At 41.1% G+C, this 27,700-nt stretch overlaps 1 protein-coding gene across 2 annotated transcripts; it reads left to right on the top strand.

The window, feature by feature from the left end:
• Positions 1-12,054: 12,054 nt before the first annotated feature.
• Positions 12,055-23,799, top strand: ZNF599 (zinc finger protein 599). 2 transcript variants are annotated; one of them, XM_063111530.1, is made up of 4 exons: positions 12,055-12,136; positions 14,887-15,013; positions 17,079-17,174; positions 21,413-23,799. In XM_063111530.1, the coding sequence occupies exons 1-4, from the start codon at positions 12,119-12,121 to the stop codon at positions 22,936-22,938; spliced, it is 1,767 nt and encodes a 588-aa protein (XP_062967600.1). In that variant the 5' UTR covers positions 12,055-12,118; the 3' UTR covers positions 22,939-23,799. The 2 variants fall into 2 exon arrangements, with proteins under 2 accessions (XP_062967600.1, XP_062967602.1); XM_063111532.1 differs by lacking the exon at positions 21,413-23,799 and adding an exon at positions 18,645-18,678.
• Positions 23,800-27,700: the final 3,901 nt, after the last annotated feature.

The following is a 27,700-nucleotide window of genomic DNA, read 5'->3' as shown; positions in this document are numbered from 1 at the left end:
CCTAGGTGGCCACAGAGATCTGGACGTGGCCCCTTAAAAAAAAAAAAAAAAAAAAAAAAAAAGCCCCAGCCCATCAGTAAAACCTTGGAACAATATTGCTCAGGATTCTTTGGGATGCTGCTTGCCCACCATCATGGAGAACAGATACAGGACAGAAATTATATTACCTAGAAGGGTCTTTGTGCCTCCACCTGGGAGAGGAGCATTTCTTGAATGCCACATAGGTGGCGGCAGGGCTTTGGGAGACACCCTGTGGATGTTCATTTGGTGGTGGTAGGTCACTCCACAGAGGCCCAGTCGATTCCCTGGTGGCTCCTCAGGACAGTTGAAGAAAAAATTATTCATGACACTTGTTACAGAACAGCAAGGCAGACTTTATTTAGGAGGACTATTGTGAGAGATACAGGGATCACTGCAATGGGATTTTGCAGTGGAGGAGAGAGATTGGGCTCAAATAAAAATACAAAAAGGGCAAGTGGGGATTTATACCCAAGGAGCAGGGTGGGGATCAATGTTAAGATGTTTCGTTTTGGTTTTGGTGGCTGGCCGGTATGGGGATCCAAACCCTTGTCCTTGGTACTACAAATGGGTGGGGGGTCAATGAATGGAAGATTGCTAAGAGGAATCAGAGGTAAGGGAGGATTCTGGTTAACTGACTTGGCAGGATTCTTGCTAAAATGGTACAATGCAGAGACAACATGGAAGTCCAAAAGTCAGGGCCTAGTTGAGAAAAGAGTTCAAAGGAGCCTGACTAAAGTTTGGTCTAGAAGAGATTCTTTGTCAGCACTGAGCAGGGAAGGACAGTGCAGAGGATAGGACCCATCGTATACCTTTGTATTAGCCATGATGCCCCTAAAATGGGGGTTCTTCCAGGATCCTCAGAGCCTCTGCACGCCTCTTCATCCCGTGGTGCCCTGGGCCTGTGTGTATTTTACACTGGTGGAGGCTGAGGCTTGGAGTGCCCAAGATCACACCCTGCCCAGGATAGGCTGAGGTGGGGAGCTGGCTGAGTGCATGTCTCCCACCTCTCATGGCCCTGCTCCACCCACATTGTTCACTGGCTATGGCAGTGCTGATGGACCCAGTGCAGGTGAGTGGAAGGGCTTCAGACCCTCAGCTGCTCAGACCCCCACTCTGAAGTTCTTGCTGCCGAGAGATAAAGGATGGTGTTGTCTTGGGACTTTCCCCCTTCCCTTCTTTACTGGGGACTCACTGATGTCACCAGAGCGCAGGTGGGCAGAAGCCAGCCCTGGAATGGCTGAGTGAAGAGTTAGGCCTTTATTCTGAGTGTGCTGGGAGCCTTAGAGGTTTGGAACAAAGCAGGGAGGTGATCTTACTCAGATCTTAACAGGTTCCCTCTGGCTGCAGAGAGGAAAACAGACTATGGGAGTGATGGTGGAAACAGGGAGACCAAGGAATGGGCAACTGCATTAGTCCAGGTGAGTGGTGCCAGTCACTGGGCCACAATGGATGTAGAAGCAGAGACTGGATTCTGGATCATTTTTTAAGTCAAGTTGATAGTATTTTCTAATATGGAGGGTGAAAAGGCGGAGAATCAGGCTAAATGACCCCACCCCAGGTTTTTGGCTTAGCAGCTATAACCAATTGAGATCGGAAAGATGGTTGTAGGAGGGGTTTTCAGTGGAAATATCAGAAGTTAGGTTTTGACCATGTTGAGTCTGATGCTCCAGAGACACCTGAGTGGAGGTAATGAACAGGCAAGTAGGTACAGAGTTATATTTTCTTGGTCCTGTTCAGTTGCCCAAATAGGAGATGGAAGAACAGTCCTGGGTACCTGAACAGAGCAGACATTACTACAGCCATGATAAGAGGTGGTCAGAGGTGTCCTGGCCTTGGAAAGTGGGACCCAGAGGAGAGTATGACATCAGGACTAGGTTCACATCATACCAATAATCTCTCTCCTCTTCACCACTGTTTGGGTTCCAAAGCTAATGGCTACACCTCATCCATATCATTCTGTTTCCATTCTTGAAACTATCCACTTATCATTTCTGCTCTGACACTAGGCCCCAGGCTGTCCCCTACCTCCTGATCTCCATGCCTCACCCTCCCCACTGCTCACTCTAGAATGGTCTCCAACACTGGCCTGCAATTAATGTGTTGTGAGATGTGCTCATTTACATTAATAGTCCTCAAACATCAGCAACTCAGTTGCAGTCAGATTTTTCTGGGCCTGGACACACTCTTCTGCACAGGACTCCTGTGTCACCAGCAGCCAGGGCCTTGCTGAAAGATATTTACAGAGAACTGAACTGAGACCCTGCCTCTGCATTCACTTCTTGGTATCCATCCAGGTATCCTTGGCTTTGGGAGGGATGTGGCACTGTTATGGCCTCCCCTATTCGGTGACCGTTAGAGGCTCACTACTGCACAGGAATCACTTGCTCCTTCCTCAGCTCCTTTATGTCACCAACAATTCCACAGACTCATTCCTGGGTCAGACACACATTTGTGATGGGGCTATTTCTTCCCACCAAAATTAACAAGAATTTCACCATCATTTCTCTGCATTCAGTTTTTTAGCATGGAATGGAGGGTAAGTGAGTGGTGTCCTCCTGAGCATAGTGTTGTAGAAGGAGTGTCACATGTCAAGAATCTCCAGTCACATCCTTCCACCCAGAAGACTTACCCCTGTGATATGTGTGGTCTACTCTTGAAAGACATTTTGCACCTGGCTGGATACCAGGCAACACTCCCAGGGCAGAAATCCTACATGTGTATGGTATGTGGGGAATGTTCTGGTTTAGTGTCAACCTTCCCCAGCAACAGATGCAGCAGAATGTAGGGAAGTCCATCAGTGGAGGAGGGAAGGGCCTTTCCTGTAAAGACCTGCAGAGACCACACATCAGAGAAGCCTTTCACATGCAGGGAGGGTGAGAAGGACTTCATGATCACGTCAGGCTTTCTCCAGCATCAGGTCACTCCCAGCATGGGAAGGGGGTGGAGGAGTCTCAAATGTGCAGTGACCTTTCTTACTGTGCCAAGGCATTACCAATGCAATGAATTCAGAAAAGTCTTCAGCCACAGTTTCACACTTGCTTAATAGCAGAGAATTCATACTGAACAAAGGCCTTATGAGTGCAGAGAATGAAAAACCTTCAAATGCAAAAAAAGAAGAATATATATAAAAACAAACAAAAAAAGAAAATCCTTCAGATGCAAATGAGATTTATTCAGCATCAGCAAATCTCCACTGAAGAAAGGCCTTATGAGTGCCGCTCATAAGAGATGTGAGCTGGAGACCCTGCCTCTCCATCTGGAGCAGTGGCTAAATTCTTTAACCCCTACTTTGGCATCTTTCAACACCAGAGAGTTCACACCAGAAAAAAGCTTTATGAGTACAGCAAAGGTAGGAAATTTTCTAGCCAAACCTCCAGCCTCATTAAACATCAGAGAGTTCACTCTCACAAAAGTCCTCATGAGTGTAGCAAGTGGTAAAGACTTCAGCAGGTCTGTTCTGATTCCACATCAGAAACTTCCAAACCTAGAAAGGCCTCATGAGTGCAGCACATGGAAAGCCTTCCAGCCACAGCCCCAATCTCACTGGGCATTGGCGAGTGCACACTAGAGAAAGGCCCAAGGAGTGTAATGAATATGGGAAAATCTTTAGCCAAAGTCTAGTCTCAAGAAACATCAGAGAAGTCCAACTGGAACAAAGCCTTCTGATTGCAATGCATGTAGGAAAGCACAAGCTCCCACCTCATTCACCACCATAAAGTTCATACACGAGAATGACATTATGAGATAACTTTCAGCCAAAATTTACTCTGATTCAGCACCAGAAGATCCACAGCCCATATAGACTTTCTTAGTACAGCAAATGTGGGAAAGCATCTGCCAAAGGCCTCACTAACTTCATTCATTATTGGAAATTTGCTATCAGAGAGATGCCTTAGAAGTGCAGAGAATGTGCTCCCTCCTTGTTTAGTATAACAACTCACACCAGAGTTAAGCTGTGACATTAGCCTTTATGAGGGGCCCATCAGGAAGAAGTCAAACTTCATTCATAAAATACCCACAATGGGGAGTTTCTCTATCAATGTTAGGTATGTAAGAAACTTTCTGGAGCAATGTTACATTTTCTGACCTGTCCATGGATTTTACAACTTTTGCCATTGCCCAGTATTTGTGGCAGAAGCCATCTCAGTTCTATCAGCTGGCAGGTCTCCAGAATGGGCAGCAATCACCATAACGTGCTCAGGAAGGCAGACCTCGGTTCCCTCTTTCCAATGCCTGGAGGGAATCATGAGTAGCCTGAGGCCACTAGAGTGTCTCATTCCCTCTCCCTGCAACTGGTTCAGCTATGGATCTGACCCATCTTTGGCCACAAAGATCTGAGCAGGGTACTGTTGGTAGCTTGCAGAGGTCTCCCTTTTTCAGGAAGTTTATTGGTCACACATGCTTCTTATGATGGATTTATCCAGCCTCCAAATTACCACACCCAGGAACTACCTGTTTCCATTGCTCTGGTTTGTGTTATAATAAAGGCCTTATTGTTTAAGCCACCTTTAATCTTCTGTGTTCTGCTCACTGTGTGGGTTGGGTTGAGAGCAGAATTAAGGCCTACCAACTAAAGTGATGGACAACTATTCCATGTGCCATCAAATTTATTGCCTCAGAAGGGACAACAGGATGGCAGAGAACAACTGTCAGTCTAAATGTAGTCTGATTTGCATTGTTCCCTAAGGCCTCCTAGGAAAGATTATAGGGATTTCTGGGCCTCATGCAGTGGTGGATGCAAGGAATTTTGTGAGTCCACAGGACAGGACAGATGTGACAACCTCTGATGCACCTAAGAGAAGGATGATTCAGGTCCTTTGTTCCCAGGGAGATGCCCCAGATTCCTCAGCACTCTTAAGGGTAAGCTGTTTAACCAGCATCTACCAAAGAGCCATGTGTAGTGAGGTTTAGAATTCATTAGACAAATGTCACTGGCTGTAAGACCTACAGGGGTCATGTGTGAACCAGAATTTGCACAAAAGCACTGAGTGTGATTGACAGGGAGTGGGTGAGATTACAACAAGCTATAGGCAATGTGCCTATTCTAAAGTTACATCCACAAATGTTCTCTTGTACGTTGCTGTGCAGAATAAGGATTTTGCAGAAATTCTCAGGTCCATAGGACCTGTGTCTCCAATGCCAAGCTAACTGGCATAAAAAATAATCTAAAATTTTGTGGATTCCTGCCACTTTGGACTATTCATCCTAAAGCCATTGCCGCACAGGCAGGAAAACAGGTACTTATAGACAGTAATTCAGAGTATCCCGTAAGCCAGGGATGTAGCATGTGTGAGCCAGCCGTCATTCCTGATGACGCAGGGTGGAAATAGCCTTCATCGCTTACCAATCTTTTGTCCGCTGCCAAGGCATGTGGACAGAGATGCTGGGGTCAGTTTAGAGTTGCCAAATCTTCTGGTATCCTAAAGTGAGAGGGAGATGGAGATTTTTATGTGTAACAATTTATTTTAATACTTTATTGAATATGTGAGGTGATGGCCATGTTAATTAGCTTGATTTAATTATTTCACAATGTACACGTATATCAAAATATTGCATTGTACACTATAAGTATATACAATTTTTATTTGTCAACTACATCTTAATAAAGCTGGAGGAGAAAATGTATAAATCTAAAAAAATACTTTAGAAAATGTATAAATCTAAAAAAATACTTTAGAAAATGTATAAATCTAAAAATATACATATTTGATGTGCACAATTTGATAAGTTTTAAAATATGTGTATACTGGTGAAACCATCACCATTATCATGAAAATCAACATATCCATCAACTTCAAAGCTACCTTTTGCCCTTTGCAATTCCTCTCTCCCTGCCTTCCCCAGTCCCACCTACCCAGGAAAACTTTAATATGCTTCATTTTCCTATAGATTTGCCTTTTCTAAAACTTGCTATTATTGGAATCATAAAGTGTTTACTCTTTTTTTTGATCTGGTTTCTTTCATACAGGATAATTATTTTGAGATTTATATATGTTGAGCATATAAATAATCCATTCTGTATAGTTAACTAGTATCGAATGAAGGTACCACAGTTTCCTTATTCCTGTGCTACTTGATATATGCATTTATGGTTAATACAAATAATGCTGCTATAATGATGAATGTGCAGGTCTTTATGTAGACGTATGCTTTCATTTATCTTGCATTGATTTTTAGGAGTACAATGCCCTTGTCATAGGCTTGGTAAATGTTCAACATTTTTAAAACTGCCAAACTGTTTTAAAGTGGTTGTGCCATTTTCTGTTCCCATCAGCAGTGTAGAAGAGTTTCAGTTTCTCCACATTCTCACCAACAATGGGTATGGTCAGTGTTTTTAATTTTTACCATTCTAATAGGTATATAGAAGTATTTTACATTTCTCTAATGACTTACAATTTTGAGTATTTTTTTCATGTGTTTATTTGTCACCCATATATCTACTTTGGTGAAATATCCATTCATATCTTTTGCCTTTTTAAAATGCGTGTTGGTTGATATATGTTAGAGGATGAATAATATTAACACCATCTTGTGTCCCGCCCACCATGTTGACTCCTGTTTAACCTCATCCCTCCATTTCACTGACCATTTATAGATTAACGTTGGGACAAACATAACAGGAGCAAAGGGCTTAGAAAATTGGTGACTTATCCCAACCCCTGGCATGAGCTATTCTGTGCATAAGCCTCACAAGCTCCCTGCTTCATAGATCACAGGAAACTTATTTTTCTTAAACTTTTTCTTTGAAGTTATGCTATATAAGCCTTACCTACAAGCCAGAGAGAGAGAGCTCCCATCTGCTATAGATGTCTGATTCTTCACTGTGTATGACTTTTCCCCATACATAAGTTACCCTTTTAATAAATCTTTTTGTAAACCATATGAATTTGTCTGATTTGTTCCCTGGTCTGAAAGTTCCTTCCCAGTTCAGAGGCTTTTATACTCTAACCCCTTCCTCACACAATATTTCTGTTTTCGTTAACAAGAATACAGTGAAAGAACAAAGAAATGTGTTGGAACTTCATTAATTCATCAATAATGCTACTGACTTCTTTGCTGAGTTGAGTAATATTGAATACTGGAAGAATAATTTTTTAATTTTGTGCTGTTCATAATTAAGGCTATAGATATGATACACCATTAAGTATAACCTGCATTATTAATCTATTCTTCATTACTTTCTTCAGGCTACACAGTCAACAAAACTCTGATTTGTAGCATTTGCCAATTTTCTTGGGATAAATATTCTAATTTCATGCAACAACATGTTTCCAAACATAGAGTTAAGAAGAGATGTGCAGTAGTACACCACTGTATTCCATTTCCACCATACAGATATATTAGGTATAAATAACCCCTAGATCGTATGTAATAGTTAAATGTAGTAAAATAATTAGGGACTAATGAGTTTCGGGTATTCATTACCTTGGTTTTGTTTTCAAAACAGCTTTATCGAAGTATAATTGACGTATAAAAATTGCAGGATACTTGGCACATGACAACTCAGTCCAAATCCCTGCACAAAGAAACTTGACCAAACTCTACCATGGCTTTTAGCAACATAAGGCCATGTCCCTAGGATGACCCCACCCCACTTAAAGTGCCTACCTGAGAAAGCTCTACACTGCCAGGAAAGATTTGTCCTAGCCAACACACCCCTGATAATAGGCCCTGACCTCCTTTTTTTTAGAGCATTTACTAAAATTGTCAATACGTATCACTTGCAACTCAGAAACATCTCTGTCAAGGATCTGAGAGACATTCCTTTGAAATTTAATCATCATAAGTTTAAGGCCTCTCTCTCTCTCTCAGTCTCTATGGGAGAATAGAATCCTAACATAGATCACTGCCAACTAGCAGACACAGCGGGCCTAATTGCACTTACACTGACCAGCCCTGTGTAGTATTTCAGTTCTCTGACTCTCCTAACCCCTGAACTCCTCCCCACTTCATTCTCCTTTTAAAAGGCCCAAATTACTTTTGCACAAATCAGAATGGAACTCAGCTCTTTTCCCTACTGTCCGTAGTTACTGAATAAGATCCTTGACCCCTGGCAACCAGTAATCTTTTCTCCCGTATCTCTAGTTTTGTTATTTCAGAATGTTGTGTAAATGGAATCATAAGTTTGTGACCTTTTGAAATTGGCTTTTTTCACTCAGCATAATGCCATTGAGATCCATCTAAATTGTGTGCTTCAATAATTTGTTCTTTTTAATTTCTGAGTAGTAGACAATGGTATGGATGTACCATAGTTTATTTAGCCATTCACCTTATGAGGAATATTTTGGTCATTTCCAATTTTGAGCTATTATGAATAAAGCTGCTATGAACATTTGTGTACAAATATCTGTATGAGCATAAGTTTTCTTTTTTCTGGGAAAAATGCCCAGGAGTGCAATTACTAGGTTGTATGAAAATGCACTTTTAGTTCTTTCTGTAAGAAACTGCTTAGTGTATTTTAAGAGTGGTTGTACCATTTTACATTCCTACCAATAATAGGTGAGACAGCCAGTTTCTCCTCAATCTCACCAGTATTTGAAATTGTTTTTTTCTTTTCTTTTTTTTTTTTTTTTTTGGCCATTCTAATGTGTGTAGTAATATTTCATTATGGTCTTAAATTGTATTTGCCTAATGGTAATGACTAATTATATTGATGTTGAACATCTTTTTGTAGCCTTATTTGCCATTTGTATGTCCTCTTTGATGAAATGTCTCTTGTGTTTTGCCAATTTTCTAATTGGATTTTTTTAATGTTGAATTTTAATGTCAAGCATTATTTATATATTTTAGCTATGAGGCCTTTGTTAGATATGATATTTGAAAATATTTTCTCTTACTCTGTAGTTTGAATGTCCGTCTTTTTAATAGGGTCTTTTTAGAGCACAGGTTTTTAATTTTATTGAAGACCAACTTATCGATCTTTTAAAATACATACTGTACTTTTGGTGTCATCTCTAAGAACTCTTCACCAAGCCTCAAAGATTTTTTTCCTACATCCTAAAATTTTATAGTTTTTCATTTTACATTTCAGTTTGTGATTCATTTTACATTAAATTTTGTTAAGGTGTGAGGTGCAGTTCGAGGTTCATTTCTTTAGGCTATGACTATCCAGTTGCTCCCACATATCTATTGAAAGAGCTGTCCTTCCTCCATTGAATTTCTTTTGAGCACCTTTGTCAAATATTAGTTGGCTGTACTCCTGGGAGGCTATTTCCAGTTTCTCTATTCTGTTCCATAGGTCAATGTGTCAATTCCTCTGCCAGTAGAGGCTCAATCTCACAGTCTTGACTACTGTCGCTATTTAATAAATCTCAAAATCAGGTAGAGTGATTCTTCCCACGTCATTCTTCTCTTTTAGAACTGCTTTAGTTATTTTAGTTTCTTTACCTTTCCATACAAATTTTAGAATAATCTTTTCTATATTTATGGGAAAAAAATGTTGCTGTTATTGCATTAAACCTAAATGTCAATTTGGGGAGACTTGACGTCTTCCAAGTCATTAACACAAAATATTTTCCCATCTATTTAGATCTTTAACACATTAAAGCATAGATTTATAAATTCTTTCTCCTTTCACTTGGACAATATAGGGAATTTAGAACTGTTTTCCCCATATTAATTTATAGATTATTGAGGATATATATGGTAATTTCATCATTCTAACTCCAACAGGAAATATAATTATTTTATATAGTTAATTAGTGGTTGTATAAATCCACCGTTACACCTCTTACTTGGATTCTCATTCCTTCTATCACAGCAGACCTTTCGACTGGGATCACATTACTTTAACCATAAACATAATTTTTAGGTTGTCATTTTATACAGGTTATTTTTTCATTAAATTTTATATTTTTTCCTTAAATAGTCTTACTTCACACTGTTCTAGGAAGACACATTTTCTGTGCATAGCAATCTAGGTTGGCAGGGTTTTTTTCCCCAGCAATTTAAGTAGTCCTTTCATTATATCCCTAACTTGTAACTGTATACTGGGTATGGGGGAGACCATTTTTAGCTTTGTTTAGAGCTTCCTGGTCTTAAGAAGAACAAAATCTGGACTGGATGCATAACATAACACATCACCCTCAGATCCTAACACTTAGATGAGGTTAGAGACTAGATTGGGATTTTGGCTTGTCACATTAAGGAGGAAGTGAGATTGTAGAATATATAGGATAAATAATAAAATGGATATCTTAAGAACAAATTAATGGATTATGCTAGAAAATGGCTGGGTGCTTATCAGTCTCATTATCTCTCTTAGGATGCTCTGGAGGACAGCATGTCCAGCTTCTCTTACGTTTGGGGACTATGTGAATGAGTTGTGGGCAATGGAATATAGGTAAGAAGTGTTTGTGAAATTGTCTGCACTACGTTTCCTCATTTCTGCTCCTTCCTAAGGATGCTTCTTTGGACTTAATGCTTTCACTTTTCACAGTGTCCAGGATTTACTGCTCTCTTCTTGTGGGCTACAGGTTTGGGCAATGGACTGACAATGTCCTGATGAGAACAAGACCTGGTGTTCCTGAGCTGCAGATGTCAGCTGGGCTGTCTCACCATCACTCATTTGTGTATGGTTCTGTCTTCCCTGTGGGCTAGAGGGGGTGAGGTTCTGGTTGCTGTGAATTAGAGATGAATAATGACATGTCATCTTATATCTCAAACTATAAACAATGCCAACTCCATGCCAACCTAGGCCCGCAGGTAGTTCGTCCTAGTGATCCTAAGCTTTGAATCATGTGGCCTATAAGAAAGTGTGCCTTGGGTAAGAGGTCTAACTGTAGATTATGAAACCCTCCTGCATATACTGATAAAAAAAGCTTACGTGAGCCAAATGGTACAACGGTGTATTATTATGTAAATATTTTTAAACACTACTCATGAGGCTCTTTGTTGAGTCAGAGAGTCAATGTATTTTATGTTTTGATAAATATCACCAATGAGTCTGCAAAGAAGTATCTCGAACTTACTCTCCCATAGCAGCATATGAGAGATCCTTCTGATGGCATTGCCAATAATAATATAGAATAATAATCATAATGACAGCAAAACCTCTTATGTACTTATCATTATGTTTCAGGCCCAGTGCTAAGCACTGTTTAGTTAATTCCAACCGAGTGGGTAGTTTTGTCTCATTTATTCACTGGAATTTAAAGAGCCCAGTTCTCAAATACGTTGGAGCATCAGAATCCCCTGGCGGACTTAAGCACAGAGTGCTCCGCCCCCCCGCCCCCACCTGATTCAGTGGGTCTGGGGCCTGAGAACTTATATTTGTAACAAATTCTCAGGTAATGCTAATGTGGTCTGAAAACTACTGATGAGGGGAACATTTAATATCATTAACTTAAAGAATTGTCTTCATTTTTCTTAAATCTCGATCTCAAGGATCAGAGAGATGAAATGCTGGCGCAGGAGTACAGAGGAAAGTCAAGGCGTGGGTCATCTGTTCGAGACCTTTCAGGGTGGGTCATCGCCTCAAATGGCCACGGAAATCTCTGTGCGTCTCCTTTAAGAGGAAGCAAAGCCACGCCCTCTCTTGGAACCTTAGGAAGCTGTTTCACAGAGACCGGAACGTGCACGCCAAGTTCCACCCGGATTCAGGCCAGAAACTACGTTACCCAGAAGGAAGTGCGTCGAGCGTCGGAGGCCAGGGCTGGACCAATGACGGAAAATGGAGAGGGGCGTTTCCTGTGCCGGAAGGATGGGACTTGGGGCGTCGAGTCTCAGGACATCAAACGGTGGTGACTGCTCCGTGCTTATGTTCTGTGCACTGACTGGGACTCTTGACAGAGGCCCCTTCCCAGGCTTTTCGAGACTGAGCAGAGGACAGTGAGAATACGACCCGCTTACACGCTTTTGTTCGAGCCGTGATACCCCCAGCCCCCCAGTAGGGTTGTCTGCCGAGCGCCTTGCAGGGCCTTTGGCGCCAGCCCTTCGTCCCCGCGGCGCCCGGAGGCGGTGCCTGGAGCTGTGTGCGCATTTTACACGGCGGAGCCTGAGGCCGACACCGCCCCCGGCTGGAGTGAGGGGTCGGCTGAGCCCGCTGGACCGGCTCTGTTCGCCGCCACTCACGGCCTCGCTCCGCCCACTGGGTCCCATGGCGGCGCCGGCGCTGGTGAGTGGAGGATTCCACAGGTCCCCGCGCTCTTGGATCGCCGCCCGCACGGTCCCATCCGCTATGATATAGGGGATCCTGGGACTCTTCGCCTTTCTCTTGTGATGCCTTTGGATCTGGAGATCGTGGGAGGGGGTGGGATGAGGGGGCTGGGCTAATCACTTACAACCCAGGGTACTGAATCCAGGCCAGGGGTTATAAGGAGAGGTCCCCGTTTCTGGCTCTAACCTTGGAGCTTGTCGCCTCGCTGTCCTTGGCCTCCATTCCCTCGGCCCTAAAATGAGAATAGGAATAATTCTCTGCCGAGGGAACTGAAGAGGGTACGCTTGTGAGGTGTGTCCTTCAGTGCTCAGCACGACCCGGAGAGCATCACTCTGAACGGCATTTCTGGGGAGGGACTCCCCAGGTCCTGCTGTTATTTTAAGGGTTGACTCGGGCTGGAGTCTGGCCCTCGGGTCTCCCTGCCTCGGGCTTCTACCTAACTGATAGCTAGAAGGGAGAGTGAGAGGCTCGAGGGCAGAGGTGAGGTGGGAGCAGCATTTTGGAATTGCTGCTTCTCTGATAGTAGAGGTCCCCTGGTAGGCTAGAAGACAAGAAGGTCATTGGACTCATCTTGCAGAAGCCGTCTGTTTAATTGCAAGAGAATCTGGCTTGCCACTTAACAGCATTTACTTGTATTTGAAAAGTGAATACATTACAGTATTCATTAATGACAATGTACCGGAGTGTTGTGTCTCAGGATGTAAATACACGACAGGCCCAAAGTTACTCTCCAGGATGTCACCCTGTTTAATCTCATCACGGCCCTGATCACCTTCAGGACTTGTGTTATTTATTCATTTTTCCTCACTTGACCTGCTCTCTAAACTCATTGAATCCTTGTTCCAGGGTCCCTTCAGGGAGGTCTTCCCTGGTTGTCTCATCTAAAGTCTCCGCTGATGTTTGTGGTGGTCCCACTCTTTTTGTTGCTTTCAGAGCCACTTACCGTCATCTGATTTCATCTTGCTCATTTATTGTTATGGTTGGCCTGTACCACTTACTCAGTAAGTGGTTGATGAATGAAAGACTCCACCCTCTGGAGCTCCCATCATACTTAGATTTAATCTAAACCCCACCACCACCACCACCACCATGGCTGCAAAGCCTCTACCCAGTCCACCAGGCCACCCACTCTCCCTCCCTCTTTTGTTTTTCTCTAGCTTACTGCCCTCAGGCCACAGGCGCCTAAAAGAGTCAAGGTCATTACCCATTTTTCTCTGTCACATGGCCCCCAGATCTCTGAGAGCCTACCTTCTTAACCAACACTCCATCAACAGTGGGTTGGGGAACCCTGGTGTGACACCTAAACACTTTGCATTTGGAGGGTGCAGGCCTTTCTCTGGCAGGTGGGCATGGGAATGAGAGGGACTTTGGTGAACCTTCCAGGCAAAGGGAACTGCATGGACAAAGGGAGAGTTTTTTGTCAAGGAGGCAGGAGAGGGTCCAGGAGGTTACCAAGGGTACCTGTCACCTGCTGAGATGTGTCTCAGGAAAATGAGATTGTGTGGTTGTCTGATGGATCCACATCCCACCATCCTATCCTCACCTAGGACAGACATCATGCTGAAGGCTGTTGCCCATGTACTTAGAGCCACAGCCTGCATTGTCCCTAGCTACATGTCTTACCTGGTACTTAAGTAACAATATCTTAGGGAAATGTGCTGAGAGTGGCTCAGAAAGAAAAAAGAATAGGTTGGTGGCTCACTGTGGAATCTTCCAGGGATTTTGGAAGTCCCAGCTGCAGCTTGAGGGCAGGGAGAGTTTGTTTGAGCCCTGCCAAGCCCAGGCAATTGGCACTTCCTTAGGTGACTCTTCTATGAGGCAGACAATGACTGCTCTGCTCTTCCTGCCATATTCTATGGAAATATTTTCAGGAGTGACTAAAATGGTTGTAACTACAAAAATCATTGGAAATGTTTCTTGCCCTTGTCACTGTGGAGTCACTGTGGCAATAGAGGAGTATGGGGATTACATCCATAGACCTTGGACTAGAGCGACCTGGGTTCAAATCCTGCCACTTCTAGGTAGACATACGACTCTGGGTGACTTGACTGTGAGCCTCAATTTGCTGATTGTGAATTAGAGATGATGATGGCAATTTACCTCACTGATTAAGGGATGATTAATAAAATTTGCAAATACACATTGTGATGTGCTGGGCACTGCAGTGTTTGCTTTATGGACATTTTCTCTTCCCACAACAGTCTGGTGAAGTGGGAACTGTTATTGTATTGATGTGGAAGTTGAGGCTCAAAGAAATTAAGATACTTCCCCATCGTCACACATCTGGCATGTGTTGGTTCAAGAGCTAGATTTAAACCTCAGGAGTCTGGCTCCAGACCTGGAGACTTTTAGTTGCTTTAACACAGTATGTAAAGCCCTGAAGTGCAGACAAACAGTGCAGATGAGTGAAGCTTAGCTGCTGCTGCTGTTATCATTGTTTGAATTACTATTTTTTCCCCACTCTTCTAACCTAGAACACTTACTGTCTCTCCTCACAGGATTATCATTGTCTTGTATCATTGCCCTAGGAGGCTTTTCTGTCCCACATGTTAGTCTTCTGTCAAAGGCACTATCTCCCTCCATCCTGAGCCTGGCACAGAGCTAGGTTCTCAGGAGATGCTTAGTCTCTCTGGATTTTTGCCAGTAACAGAGCAATAGGCTCTCATCTCATCTAATAGCTGCACAGCCACCTGTGTTTGACTTTCCAGGCATTGGTATCTTTTGAAGATGTGGCCGTGACCTTCACAGGGGAGGAATGGGGGTATCTGGACCTGGCCCAGAGGACTCTGTACCAGGAGGTGATGCTGGAGACCTGCAGGCTCCTGGTCTCACTGGGTAAGGCCTCATTTCTCTCCCATATGGAGGACCCACAACCTCTTTCATTCCATCTTCTCTCTCTAGGCATAGCTGGTTGAGAAGGCTTTAGGGTCTTGTCTTCTCTTCTCCCTGCAGCTTCAGCATGTTGTAATATGACCTGCTCTTGCTTGATTTCCCTGTGTCTCCATCAGGGATTGTAGCATAAGAAACATAGTCCTTCTCAACACTTTCATCCTAGTGTCTAGCACAAGCTGGCCTCAATCTGACATCCTTATTCCAGATTTCCACAAGAAGGAAGGTGATTGTCCCAGCTTGACAAGTCAAATATCCTCACAGCCCAGTTAGCAGGACCTGTGCATAATGGGACTTTCTCTAAGAAGAGAGAGATTCAGACAGGCTATGAGAAGGTGTTTGTCATCAGTGTCAACTGGTATCTTTCTAAGCAACACAGTCTCTGCTGAAAGGCTTCTTTGGCCCTGGTCCCCACACAGTTGACCCTTATTTCCTAAGGCCTGTGCCTTGCTTCTCTGCTGGTATGGGAAATGATTTTAGAGAGTGCATAGAAATTATCAAATGGCATTGGCAGGCATCTGAGAAAGCCATTCTTTTTTCCTTTCTCTTTCCTCCCTCTTGATTGTTGAGTTTTGAATTAGTGCTGAATCTTTAACACTCCCAAAGCTGTTAACTAATTTCCCCCTCAGCAGAAAGAATAGCCTCAAACTCCCAACCTCAAGCAGGCAACATGAGTTCACTCGGACTTAACACCATTAGTTTGATTTTATCATTTTTATGGTAACCTTCCACTTAGAGTAAGTGAACTAATATCTTTAAGGCACTTAAAATAGAACTGGGAACACAACAATTACTACACATGTATTTATTATATATACCAAGTGAATAAATTTCAAACATTCTCCCGTCTAAACCTTTAATGGCCAGTTTATCCAGAAATTGGTTTGAGTAGGAATTGACTGGAGGCAGGCCCAAGATCTCCCTTTTCCCAGATGTCCAAATAGTTACCTCTGACAGGGCTCTCCCAGCTTGCATCATCCCCACAGTCTCTCCGAGGAGGTCAGTCATCAATGTAGTGAATACAGTGTTATTTTATGACAGTCGTGCTTAGTTGTTGAAAGGAGATGTGTGGGAAACAGCATTCCGGGTGGGGGAGCAACACATGCAGAGGCCCTGAGGGAGCAGGGGCTCAGTTCCTTAACTGAGATGAAGGAACGTCTGATTCCACTGCCCCATCACTGAGCTCAGTGCCAGGCATATGACAGATGTTAGTGAACATTTACTAAGTGACAACTAAATGAATTCTGGCCTGCAGTATAAGATTTTCCTGTTCATGTTTCTGTGGGTCCTGGTGCCTTCGTCATTGACTTCTCTCCATTCTTCTTTTAGCCTTCACAGTTGGCAAAATGTGTTTGGCTGCATGTAACAGAAGACCACCTCATAGTGGTTTCACCATGAAAAAAATTAATTGCTTCACCTAAATGAGAAGCCCTGAGGTGTTGCTGGCTCCTGGGTTGGTAGATGCCAACCCAGTTCTCTTTGTTTGTCTACTTTCTCTCCTTGGTCCAGGTCATCAGGTCAGCATCCTTGCAGGGGCCATGGGATGATGCAGCAGTGACTAGGGCAGCAGGTCCTTACATTCAGCTCTATCTTCCCAACCTGGACTAAAGGCTTTTTCTTCAGAATGAGTAGCTGGCTTAGGTCACCTGCCTACCTCAACTGACTTTCAGTAGATGCCATTCATCAATTGATTTAGTCCAGTGTTTTTCAACTGCCCCTGGGAACCAAAAATCACCTAAGGAGCTTTAAACACCACCAATGCTTAGTCCTTATGCCCAGAGACTTGGTTTAATTTGCTCTGTTTTTAGAACCAGGAATTGCTAGGTAGTTCTGATATACAGAGCAATTAAATTCTAATGACTTAATTAGGGAATACCTTTTGTGGGGCGGGGGGGGTTCCCTTTCTGTAGTTTCATGGCAGTGTGTTAAAGGTATATACTCCTGTAAACTTGAGACTTTTCCTTTCATCTTTATCTCTATACTCATGCTCCATTTATTTCTCCACACACAGGACATTCTGTTCCCAAACCAGAGCTGATCTACCTACTGGAACATGAGCAAGAACTATGGACAGTGAAGAGAGGCCTCTTCCAAAGTACCTATGCAGGTAAGTGGGTGAGAGTCTGACAGTGGGTGTTATGGGAACCTGCGGACCACTGGGGAATCACAGTGTCTGGAGTTCCATAGGCAACTTCTTTTTGTGGCCTTCCTGGGTTCTTGGTTGGGCATGGGGCACTTTGAACTGTGGTCCCCCTGTCCACCCACCCCAATCACACACACTTTGCCTTTACTTGGGTTGGAATATGGTATATGAGGTAGCAGACAGACTCTGGGCTCACTGTGACTTCGGTATACAAGTTAGGCTGAGTTAATGCTACCTGCTCTAAAAGATAAACTCCAAAATCTTGGTGGTACAACAGATTGAGTTTTTTTCTCATTCGTTCCGTAGTCTAATGTGGGTCAGCAGGCAAGTTCTGTACCACATATTCACTTACGGATCTAGGCGCATTCTGTCGTCAATACGTGGCTTAAGGTTGCCTTAGCCAAGAGGAATAGGAGAGAAAGGTAGTGGTCATATCCACTTGCACACACACACATCACTCCCATTCACATTCCATTGACAAGAAATAGATATTAGGCTACATGTTGTATCAGGCTGGGAAACGTGGTTTAGCTACGTGCCCAAGGAGAAGAGCCCATGGGTATAGGGAACATATATTCAGTCTGCTTAACTTAGCCTGCATTTGAAAAAGATAGTGATAATATCTGCACAATTGGGTTGTTTGGGAATGTAATTAGATAACAGGAAACTACTTAGCACTGCCTGACCCAGAGTGTCTCAACAAAAGTTAGTGATATCTCAAACGTCCTTCCAGATTCAGAAGAAGACACTCTTTTTTTTTTTTTCCCTGCAGATTACTACCTCCAGCTGTACTTTGATCCCACCCTTTTCCATCTTCTCTATCCAATCATTTATTTACCCATCCATGCATACATCTGTTCTTCCATTTGTGAATCAGACACTCACAAGCAGCCCCTAGCTCTGTTGTCTTCTTGCCCTTCTGTCTTATAAAACCTCAAGCTGATATTTGCTTTTGTCAGTCCCACATCTGGGCGGCTGCTAAGGGGGCAGCTGGAGCCATCAAGTGTGTAGATCGGTGCCACTGCAGACTCATGATCTCTTTCCTCTAGTGTTCATTCAGGCTCCCTCAGACAGCCTTCACCCCTCTCCCCAGTTCCACATCTTCACTTGAATGTCTCAAAGACATCTCACACTCATCAAGCTTAAAGAGGACCTCGGAATCTTGCCCACTCCTCCCATTTCCCCATTAAAGGCCACAAAGGTAGTGTGGGGTACTGATGGAATTTCAGACTGAGGTGTTTGTCTTCAGAGACCATGAAGTTTACTACAGTACTCTGTAGGCCCTCTGACTTTTATAATTTTTCCAAGGTGTAGAGATTTAGAAAAATTATAAATTGTGCTTTTTCATGGGTCAAGCCATGTCCTGGATTTTTGTTTCATATTCTTTAATTTTATTTTGTTAATGTATTTATTTATTTATTCCCATTTATGAAGATTATAATGAACACCTATGAAACTTTCACCTGAGTACAAGAAAGTTACCTACTTTCTACAGCTGTCAAGATGTGTTTCTTTCCTCTCCTGTTCCTGTGTTTCCTCCCTTACATAGATAGCCACTTTATTTTGGATTTGTTATTCCATTGCTTATTCTGTAGGAAGATTCAGTTTTATGAATAAATATCAGCTATTCAGATATTCTATTTTTTCTTGTGTCAGTTTTGGTAATTTGAGTCATTTAAAGGATTTGTCCACTGCATCTGATTTGTCTACCCATTACTTTTTAAAGATTGTTTCATCACAAAGTGGTAAATTCTGTTATATATATTTTACAACAATAAAAAAATCAAAAAAATAAATTTAAGAAACATATTTATCATTTTTATAATGCCATTAAAAACTGACCACCATTCTCAAAAAAATAAAATAGACTGTTTCATTGTACTCTCTTGTGTGTATTTGTTGTTTTGTTTTTGTTTTGAACATTATAAAAAATATATCCTAATTTATATTGTCTTCTGGAATTTTTACTCTTTATTCAACAGTGTGTTACTAAGATTTATGATGCATGTAGCTGTAGGTCACTCATTTTTTTCTGCTGTAGTCAAATGCATAAATATAAGCCAGCGTATTCATCCATTTTCTGGAGCAATTAATTACTTGTTTATAGTTTTTTGTTCTCACAAACGGTGCTGCCATAGGGCCAGCCCATGGCTCACTTGGGAGAGCGTGGTGCTAACAACACCAAGTCAAGGGTTAAGGTCGCCTTACTGGTCATCTTTTAAAAAAAAAAAAAAAACAGTGCCGCCAGGAAAATTCATATGCATGTATCTTCATGTACATGTGTAGGAGTTTCTTAGTAATGTTCCTCAGACTAGATTTTTTGGATTATAAGGTGAGTGAAAGGAGAACTTTATTAGGTAATGCCCTGTTGTTATCTAAAATGGTTATACCCGTTAACACTTCACTTGTATTGTCCGAATGATTCCATGGATCCACACCCTTTCCAGTACTTGATATTGTCAGATTCCTAAGTTTTTATGATCAAGTGAGTATAAAATGGTATCTCATTGTGATCTTAATTTGTTTTTCCCTCATTACCAGCAAGGTTGATGACCTCTTCATATGTTGATTAGCCAATGTATATCTTCTGTGAAATGTCAGTTCATTATATTATGCTTATTTTTCATTTTAGAGGTGCACTGTTGAATTTCCCACCTATAATTGTGAGTTTATTTATTTCTCCTTTCAACTCAGGTTTTGGTTCATGTATTTTGAGGCTCTGGTGTTTGGTACATAGAGATTTAGGATTAGTATATCTTCCTGGTGGATTGGTAGTTTTATCATTATGTAACACCCCTCTTTGTCTCATTTTTGGTCTGTAGTCTTTCCAATATTAATATAGCTACCTTTATTTGCCTTTTAATTTTTTATTAAATTTAATTTAGTCAAATCAACTAGACTTTTATTATTAACACTTTTGTATCTTGTTTAGGAAATCTTTCTCAAAAGATACTGATTTTTATATATTAAAAGTTCTTAATGTTTAGCTTCTGACAGGTAATCAGTCTGGAGGTAATTCTCTGTATGGTGTGAGATAGGAATACAATTTCATTTTCCTCCATGTGGCAAATAATTTTTCTAGATCCATATATTGAATAGTTTCTCCTTTTCCCACTGGCCTTCTCTGCTACCTCTGTTATATATTGAATACCATGTGTACATTTCTGAACTTTCTTTTCCATTTTTTCTCCTGAAAGTTTGCACATATCTATTCTTACCTCACACTTCCTTGATGTATATGGTTTTATCATAATACTAATTCCTCATAGGGAAAGTCCCCCTGCTTTATTCTTCTTCTTCAGGGATACTCTGATCTCTATATAAATTCCACAATCAGCTTATCAATATACACGAAAAACCCTATTGGGATTTTACCTGATGTTGTACCGAATTCATAGATGGATTGGGGAGTACTGACAACTTTAAAAATCTCTTTTCAAATAGATCTTCTTTAATGTAAGTTTTATAATTTTCTTCACCTAGATGTTATCTATTTTATGTCTGTTCACCTAGTCTTTATTCAGACATAGCAGATTCAATGTGTCCATCCAGTTCTTTCTCACCCTCCCCCACTTTTGCACAGAATTTTGAGAATCTGTTTCTCCTCTGTTCCTACCTGCCTCTTCATTTGCATCTCCACCACCCTCTCATCCCCTTCACTTTGCTTGGCGTTCAGCATTCTCTGAAGCTCTGAACCTTTGTACGTTTTGTTTTCATCTGCTGTGATCTCCCTTAATTCCTGTTCTGGGAACTCATGCACTCTTTGAAGAATAAGCTCACATAGCACCTTTTCTGACTAGTCTCCACTTATTTCTTTTTGTCTGTCTCCCATCTGAGGGGAAGTTAGGTGCATCTTCTCTGTGTTGTCATAGTACTATGAGACTTCCTCTCTTAGGGCACATTCATTACACAGTGTAATCATTACTCTGCCTACCCTTCCCCATTCTGCAGAATGAGGAATCTCCACAATGGATTCTCTCTCCCCTGCCCCAGCCCTTCCTCCTGAGTTTCCTTTAAAAGATGTCAGCAGTCCAAGTATTAAGAAAAATATTACAAACCTAATGTTTTAAGAGATACAAAAATGCAGTAGGCATCAGATGCACTATTTTCATCTTCATTCTTCTACTAAAGCGGTGATTTTTTTTTTTTTCTCTCTGCGGAAATCACTAATAGATGCCTTTTTTATATTGGATTTCTTTCAGGTGAAAAAACAAAACCCAAGATCACAGAGCCTACTACTTTTCAACTGGTCTTCTCTGAGGAACCTTCTTTCCAAGAACAACTGGCACACAGATCTTCAAGGGATTCTAGGTTAGGGCAAGACAGGAATGATGAAAGGCTATCAGAAAGGCAGGAAGGGAATTTGAGGCCAGGAACTGTCCTTCACAAAGCAACATGCCCTGGGAAGTTGAGCCATAAACATGTTGATTTGGAGACAGATGATAGTATGTGTTTAACGGTTTTACAGGAGCGACTCATTCCACGAGATGCTGTATATGCACACGACTCCCAAGAACCAAGAAAAGGCCCTGTGGCCGATGCAAGGGATAACCCCTACAAATGCAAGGAATGTGGGAAAGGGTTTAGCAAGAATTGGGCCCTTGTTCGACATCAACAGATTCATGCTGGAGTTAAGCCCTATGAATGCAATGAATGTGGGAAAGCCTGTCGTTACATGGCTGACTTCATTCGACATAAGAGGTTTCATACAGGGGAAAAACCATACAAGTGTATTGAGTGTGGAAAAGCCTTCAAACGCAGGTCTCACCTCACAGAGCACCAGCGTATTCACACTGGAGATAAGCCATATGAGTGCAAAGAATGTGGTAAAGCTTTCACCCACCGCTCTTCTTTCATGCAGCATAACATGACCCACACTAGAGAAAAGCCCTTTTTATGCAAAGAATGTGGGAAAGCTTTTTACTACAGCTCTTCGTTTGCTCAACACATGAGGATTCACACTGGAAAGAAACTCTATGAGTGCAGTGAGTGTGGAAAGGCCTTTACTCACCGCTCCACTTTTATCCAGCATAATATGAACCACACAGGAGAAAAACCCTTTTTGTGCAAAGAATGTGGAAAATCTTTTTGCCTCAGCTCATCCTTCACTCAACACATGAGGATTCACACTGGAGAGAAACCCTATGAATGCAGTGAATGTGGAAAGGCTTTTACTCATCGCTCCACTTTTATCAGACATAAGAGGACTCATACTGGAGAGAAACCCTTTGAATGCAAAGAATGTGGGAAGGCCTTTTGTGACAGCTCTTCCTTAATTCAGCACACAAGGATTCACACTGGTGAGAAGCCCTATGAGTGCAGTGAATGTGGAAAGGCCTTTACACACCACTCTGTTTTCATCCGACATAATAAGACCCACAGTGGAGAAAAACCCTTGGAATGTAAAGAATGTGCAAAGGCCTTTTACTATAGCTCTTCCTTTACTCGACACATGAGGATTCACACTGGAGAGAAGCCTTATATTTGCAGAGAATGTGGAAAGGCCTTTACTCAACCTGCAAATTTTGTTCGGCATAATAGAATCCACACTGGAGAAAAACCCTTTGAGTGCAAAGAATGTGAGAAAGCCTTTTGTGACAACTTTGCCCTAACTCAGCACATGAGAACTCACACTGGAGAGAAACCCTTTGAATGCAGTGAATGTGGAAAAACCTTCAGCCACAGTTCTTCCTTCACTCACCATCGAAAGATTCATACCAGAGTTTAAAAGATGTAGGACGGCCTTCTGCAAGCCTGTTCACCTCAGTCTACTTTTGTGAATTCATAGTCTTTTGGCCAGGTAAATATCTTAGTCAGTATCTGACAATTCATACTGAAGAGAAACATCACAGTTGTCATCCCTGTGAAAGTTTTTTGTAGGTCATCATCACTTGTCATCTAAAGAATTATATTAAAAATTGACCCATCCTAGAGCTTTACACTACACCTGAGAATCATCCAGGAGAGAGACCCAGTGGTTATCATGCATTTAGGAAAATATTACCAACAACTTTTATTCACACTTCAAATCCACCTCAAGAGTATTTTAAAAGAACAAGGAGAGATGGAGGAAAAGACTTAGAAGTGAACGGTAAAAGAAATGCATTCATGGCTTCTTTCCAATTTCCCTGTCAAACCTATGACAATTTGTCATTTGGGGGGGAGGTGGGGTTGGGTGGAATGTGAAAGATTAAAAAGGCCTCATATCCTTTATGTGTTTTTTATACATTCAGAGTCAGGAGAGTAGGACCATTGAGGGCAGCTCTACAAACATTTATTAAAAGTATTCTTTGTTCCAGAACTTTGTTGTCTCTACCCTTCAGGAGCATAAGTCTGTGTGAGAAATATAAAGGCTTGGCTCAGAAATACTTACACACATACGCAAACATGTACATTTTTATATATGCAGAGAATCCTTGTTATTCGTGGTAATTATGTTCTATGAATTTACTGCGCACACTAAATTAGTGAATGCTGAACCATTGTTGCTAAGAGAGATACACAGGTTCCTGTGAGACTCTGATCCAAACATTTTTATCAACCAATTAATAAATAACCTCCATTAAAGGGAAGGGTTTTTTTATTTCTTTTTAAAGACACCTTATGTAATATATATGTTTCATAAATTTAATAAATAGTATAATTTCATAAATAGTAACTATTCTTTATAATAAAAATACTTTGACTACAGGCATACCTAAGAGATATTGCAGGTTTGGTTCCAGACCACCACAGTAAAGCAAATATTGTTACTTCATAAAGTTAATGGAAAGATTCATATTATCTTTTAATTCTGTTTTTTTCATGAACTTTTCAAAGTACCCTCTTCTCACAATAAAGTGAGGTACATGAATTTTTTGGTTTCCCAGTGCATATAAGATTTATGTTTATACTATACTGTAGTCTATTGAGTATGCAATAGCATTGTCTTAGGAACACAATGTATATACCTTAATTGAAAATACTTTATTGCTGAAAAATGCTAAGAATATCTGAGCCCTCAGCAAATCATAATCTTTTTGCTGGTGGAGGGTCTTACCTCTGTTGATGGCTGCTGACTGATCAGGGTGGTGGTTTTTTAAGGCTGGGATGGCGGTAACAATGTCTTCAAATAAGACAATAATGAGGTTTGCAATGTTGATTGACTCTTCCTTTCACAAAAGATTTCTCTGTAGCATGCGATGCTGTTTGATAGCATTTTGCCCACATTAGAACTTTTAAAATTGCAATCAGTCCTCTCAAACCCTGTCACTGCTTTATCAACTATGTTTATGTAATACTGTAAATCCTTTGTTGTCATTTCAGCAATGTTCATAGCATCTTCAGGAGTAGATGCCATTTCCAAAAAACACTTTCTTTGCTCATCCATAAGAAGCAACTCCTCATCTGTTAAAGTTTTATCATGAGATTGCAGCAATTCAATCACATCTTCAGGCTCCACTTCTAATTCTAGTTCTCTTGCTGTTTCCACCACACCTGCAGTTACTTCCTCCAATGAAGTCTTAAATCCCTCAAAGTCATCTATAAGGGTTGGAATCAACTTTCAAACTCCTGTTAATGTTGATACTTTGACCTCCCGTAAATCACGAATGTTCTAATGGCATCTGGAATGGTGAATCCTTTCCAGAAGGTTTTCAATTTACTTGCCCAGGTCCATCACAGGCTATAGCCCTATGAAATGTATTTCTTAAATAATAAGACTTGAAAGTCAAAATGACTCCTTGTTCCATGGGCTATAGAATGGATGTTGTGTTAATAGGCATTAAATAAATATTAATTGTATACATCTCCATCAGAGCTCTTGGCGGACTACATGCATTGTCAATGAGTAGTAATTTTTTTCAAAGGAATCTTTTTTTCTGAGCAGTAGGTCTCAACAATGGGCTTAAAATATTCAGTAAACCATGCTGTAAGTAGCTGTGTTGAGTTGAGCCCCATCTCTCCCCTGCAACAAAACCTCACAGAAGTAGCCCCCTTTGAATAAAGTCTACTTCTCCATTCTTTAACAGTGTGAAAAATAATTTATTTCCTTAACAGCTCCAGGTTATTTCAGCTAATATATATTTTTTTTTTCTTTTTTTTGTACTTTTTTGATGTCTTCATGGGGCAACAAGGGCTTGGAGCTTCCAAGTGCATCGTTTTGCTGACATCACTTCCATGTTTTAGGAGTTGTTAATATGTTCTGGGCATTAATCCCTTATCAGCTATGTGATTTGAAAATAGTTTCTCCCATTCAGGAGATTGTCTTTTCACTCTAATGAAAGTATACTTTGATGCAAATAATTCTTAACTTTTATGGAGTCCAATTTATCTAATGTTACCCATGCTTTTGGTGTCACATCCATGAAATTGTTGCCAAATCCAGTGTCATGAAGATTTTGCCCAATGTTCTAACAGTTTTATGGTTTTAGCTCTTACATTTAGGTACTTGAGTTCATTTTTGCATATGCTATACGGTGAGAGTACAACTCCTTTCTTTTGCATGTGGATATCCAGTTTACTCGGCACCATTTCTTGAAAACGTCCTTTCCCTTTGAATGATCTTGGCATTTATTGAAAATCAACTAACTATATCTGTGAGGGTTTATTTCTGGCCCTCTATTCTATTCTATTGGCCTATATGTATGTCTGTATGCAAGTATCATGATGTTTTAATTACTGTAGTTTTGTAGTAAGTTTTGAAGTCAAGTAAGTCCTCCAATTCTATTCTTATTTATCAAGATTGTTTTGGCTATTTGCAGTTCCTTGAAATTACATATGAGTTTAAAATTTGGCTTTTCCATTTCTGAAAAGAAAATGTTAATGGCTGTTAAAATTTTGATAGGGATTATGTTGAATCTATCTCTGAGTAGTATTGGCATCTTAATGACATTAAGTCTTCTATCCATGAACATGGGATGACTTTCCACTTTTTTAGGTCTTCTTTAATTTCATGCAGCAATGTTGTTACAAGATTTTCACCTTCTTAGTTAAATTTATTCCTAAGTATTTAGTTCTTGTAGGTGCTATTGTAAATTTAATTAGTTTCCTAATTTCCTTTTTGGATTGCTAATTTCTGTTCTATAGATACACAAATGATTTGGGGGTATTGATTCTCCCTGAAACTTTGCTGGGTCATTTATTAGGTTCATTAGCTTTTGTGGATACTTTAGGATTTTCCATATATAGGATCACATCATCTGCAAGTAGAGACGGTTTACTGTCACCCCTCACAGAGTGACAGAGATGCAAAAGATTACTCAGAGTCCATATATTTAGAGCAATGAGAAGCCCGAAGGGACTGCACCCAGGGAAAACTCCCTTAAGAGAGGAGAGCCCAGGCACAGCCCCGAATCAGGTTTTGCTTCAGTTTTTATTGTAAAGACAAGAAAGTCACAGAAGAAACACAGGTGGTTAATCAATCATAATGAAAACGTAAGCAAACTGGCTATATGACAATCCTCATTAAAGTAGGTGTAACTTAAAATATTTAAAGCAATTTACCATCAAAAGGAGTTGTAAAACTAAGCTATGTGACAGACAAAAAGAAACAATAAGATAATCATCATAGGAGCACTTAGCTCCCCAAGAAACTCAAAGAAACAGCTTAGGGAAAGATGTGTAATGTCCCCCAAGCACTAACTAGTAGAATATCCTTGAAGATTTTAGCTCACGTACTTTCCCATCATTTAGGCTTAGCTGTACCAAGGGCAACTGCCCCCAGAACAATCACTTTTTGCTGTACTTCAATTCTCTTATCTACATCAAAGGCTTTAGTCCTGTGAAAGTTTTCTGGTCTTTTTTTTTTTTTTTAAGATGACTGGTAAGGGGATCTTAACCCTTGACTTGGTGTTGTCAGCACCACACTCTCCTGAGTGAGCCACGGGCCAGCCCTTTCTGGTATTTTCTTTTTTTTTTTTTTTTTTTTTTTAATTTATTTTTTATTTTTTGTTGTTGTTGTTGGTTTTTCGTGACCGGCACTCAGCCAGTGAGTGCACCGGTCATTCTTGTATAGGATCCGAACCCGCGGCGGGAGCGTCGCTGCGCTCCCAGCGCCGCACTCTACCGAGTGCGCCACGGGATCGGCCCCCTTTCTGGTATTTTCTAATCTTAGCATTTCTATTTGTTTTCCTAAAGGATTGGACTTTGGGCCCCTAAGCTAGAGGCTCTGGCCTCCTAAACTACAGGACTTTGGTCCTTCTAAGTTACAGGCTTTGGCTTAAACTAAGGACTTTGGTCCTTCTACCCTACAGGCTAAAGACTCTGGTCCTCTACACTACAGGACTTAGGACCTTCTATGCTATAGACTTTGGCCCTGTGAAATACATGTGTTTTATTTCTATCTCATTAATGTCAATATCCTCCACAGTTTACAACTTCTGGTGCATTTTTGATGCCTTTTATTTCTTTTTATTGTCTGATAGCCCTGGGTAGAACTTCCAGTACAGTGTTGAATAGCAGCTGTGTAAGCAAGTATCCTGTCTTTTCCTGAAATACTTTGTCTTTCACCA

This window comes from Cynocephalus volans, chromosome 10, assembly GCF_027409185.1.
Source record: "Cynocephalus volans isolate mCynVol1 chromosome 10, mCynVol1.pri, whole genome shotgun sequence".
NCBI lineage: Eukaryota > Metazoa > Chordata > Mammalia > Dermoptera > Cynocephalidae > Cynocephalus > Cynocephalus volans.
Note: the sequence above shows the minus strand (reverse complement) of the source record. Positions and strands in the feature narration are given on the sequence as shown.

What these genes read in the sequence shown, in the direction of transcription:
- ZNF599 (XM_063111530.1), top strand. An exon ending in CAGGCTCCTGGTCTCACTGG is followed by an intron (nt 15,014 to 17,078) that starts GTAAGGCCTCAT and finishes CTCCACACACAG; the next exon opens with GACATTCTGTTCCCAAACCA. An exon ending in CTTCCAAAGTACCTATGCAG is followed by an intron (nt 17,175 to 21,412) that starts GTAAGTGGGTGA and finishes GATTTCTTTCAG; the next exon opens with GTGAAAAAACAAAACCCAAG.